Here is a 2,411-nt window from a genome sequence, read left to right as displayed (position 1 = left end):
CTTAGGATCTCAATCAACTAGAAATGGCAAAGAAAAATCTACAAGAACGTCAACAGGAATTAGAAGAACTTTTAGGTCTACAGCAATTACTTAGTGAAGAAGTTATCGACGAGAAACCCAAGTTCTCCAAATATGAACGAACTAAAGAAATGTACAAGTTTGGAGAAGGTTTTGAAGAGAAGGGAACTGACAGATTTAAGGAACATTATGAACTGGAGCTGGAACTGTTAGAAACTAACAAGAAAACTTTTGAAGACTTAGAATTTCAACATCTTGAACATCAAACACATTTTGAAGAAGAGAAAGATATCTTGAGTCAGAAGCTCAATGATCTGAGAAATGATATCCAGGACAGGCAGGCTAGTTTTATTTCTATTCTTTAAGACAAGTTTGTTTGTTGTAATATTTCATTGACGAAAAATTAAATTAAAAACCAAAACCAGACACAAACTAAACAAATGTGAAGCATTAACCTAATAGAAAGTTTTTTAAAGTTACAATTATATGTGGTATGAGGTTTTTCAATACTGTGAGATGGTTAGATCTAGATTAGTTTGTGAGAGTTAATTAGAAATGTTTCCAAATTATGAGCATCTGTTTATAATAAACACAAATTACAGTTAGTTTCGTAGACTTAGGTTTATAATATAAAATAGTATATGGTTTTTTTTATGTACAAGTTCATTCAGTCTTCAGTGAACAAATGTGACAAATAGTGCCTCAATGAGAATTATATAAAACAATATTTAGATGACTACTAAAAGCCTATAAAGCTCCTCGATACTTTACTGTACTTATAAATATTTTGTTATATTTAGAATAAATTACAAGGGCTAAAAGAGCAACGGAAGTGTGTGAAGGAGCAGATAACACAAGAGAAGACCAAGGCTCACTTGGAAAAGAAACGAGCAATGGGAGAATTGAATCAGGTAGTGAATATGAAAAATAAGGGTGGTTAAGATTGTGATAATTCATTTACACCAATTTTATAACAGTTAAAATATTCATTGTTTAAGAAAGAAAAAAAAACACCAGATACCATTGGAAGTGGTGTATTGATCATTTGTTACTCTGCTCCAAAATATTAATTTTTATCCATCGTTTGATGAAGTGATTTCATGGTCATGAATGAGAAATAGATAAGTTGGTATGGATAGTTTAATTTGTTAACTATAATATGTAATCATTTTTAGAGAGAGAATCTGTAACCATCAGTCTGTTGGAAATAACGTTCAATCAGTTAAGAAGGAATAGACCTGGAATAATGATTTTTTCTCAATTTAGGAATTTTTTAAGTTCAAGAGTTTAGCAAAGTAGTGAGATACATCATCAAATGTACAAATATATATTTGCTCATCAGGTTACTTCCTCACTCGGATGACTAACCTCACCAATGATCTCACTGGTCTGATGAGAACTGATGTCAAAACTACAGTTTTATGTTGGTCATACAAGTACATATTAATGCTTAGTTTGAGCTCACTAGTTTGTTACAATGAAGTATTTGTTTAAAATTTAGAGGGGAAGAATTTGTGAGGCTAGAACTGGATATCCTTATTTTATTTTACAGGAAAATTATACAAGTGGGTTTATGAACTAAAAGTACACTGTATCAAGAGTTTATTCAACATTTGATTAAAATTAAACTTGAACATTTAGTAGGAAGTTGATCAGTGATGCCTATAAAGACATTTTTTTGTGTGCTTTTAGTTGCAGCTCAAGTTTCAGGAGACAAATAAACTGTTAGAGAGTTTACAAGGTGTTTCTGATTCGAGTAGTACTCCAGAAAGTAGTTCTGAGAACTCTTCTGTTTTGTCCGATCATGAGCGGGTCAGTGTAAGAAACTCTTTGTATATCATAAGATACATATGCATTCATTGTTAACGTTGTTAAATGTTGTCATTTCAGTTTTATTTATTCACAGTGACCGCTGTCTGTGATATTATCTATAGAGTTTAAAATTAACTCCATTTTATTGTACTTTGTTTTTACTGCTCTATTTGTTGATTAGACCAAATTTACACCTGATAGTGAAGTTTTACTTTTTCAAGGTAAATTTATTATATGTAATAAGAAAAAGCAAGTTAGTTTAGTGAAAATTGTATTTTTTTTAGAATTTTTAACTTCAAATTAGATAGAATTACTTCTGAAATATTAAAAGCCTTTTCTTGTTCAGTTACTCTCGTGCTGTCAACTACCATGTGACTTTAGGCTCTGAAAGTTCTTTCTGCATGCATTAATTTACCCAGAATCCTCCATTCTTCCACATGACTTATTGATTATGCACCAGATTTTCTTGTTGGCGGTTGTACTGTTAACTTTGTTATGACTTATTGATTGTGCACCAGATTTTCTTGTTGGCGGTTGTACTGTTAACTTTGTTATGACTTATTGATTGTGCACCAGATTTT

General features: G+C 31.1%; 1 protein-coding gene across 1 annotated transcript; it reads left to right on the top strand.

Moving 5' to 3' along the window:
• LOC111083697 (pleckstrin homology-like domain family B member 2) lies at positions 1–1,981 on the top strand. The gene is made up of 3 exons (XM_022380344.1): positions 1–359; positions 819–929; positions 1,711–1,981. Exons 1-3 carry the CDS (start codon positions 24–26, stop codon positions 1,882–1,884), a joined length of 621 nt encoding a protein of 206 aa, XP_022236052.1. The 5' UTR covers positions 1–23; the 3' UTR covers positions 1,885–1,981.
• The last annotated feature ends 430 nt before the right edge of the window (positions 1,982–2,411 follow it).

Source organism: Limulus polyphemus, unplaced genomic scaffold, assembly GCF_000517525.1.
Source record: "Limulus polyphemus unplaced genomic scaffold, Limulus_polyphemus-2.1.2 Scaffold10712, whole genome shotgun sequence".
NCBI lineage: Eukaryota > Metazoa > Arthropoda > Merostomata > Xiphosura > Limulidae > Limulus > Limulus polyphemus.
This window is presented reverse-complemented; position numbering and strand designations above follow the sequence as displayed.

Excerpts from the sequence above, each read along its gene's own strand:
- LOC111083697 (XM_022380344.1), top strand. The coding sequence starts at position 24 with ATGGCAAAGAAAAATCTACAAGAACGTCAACAGGAATTAGAAGAACTT. Across the intron at positions 360-818 it reads ATGATATCCAGGACAGGCAG|AATAAATTACAAGGGCTAAA; the intron begins GCTAGTTTTATT and ends TGTTATATTTAG. Across the intron at positions 930-1,710 it reads CAATGGGAGAATTGAATCAG|TTGCAGCTCAAGTTTCAGGA; the intron begins GTAGTGAATATG and ends GTGTGCTTTTAG.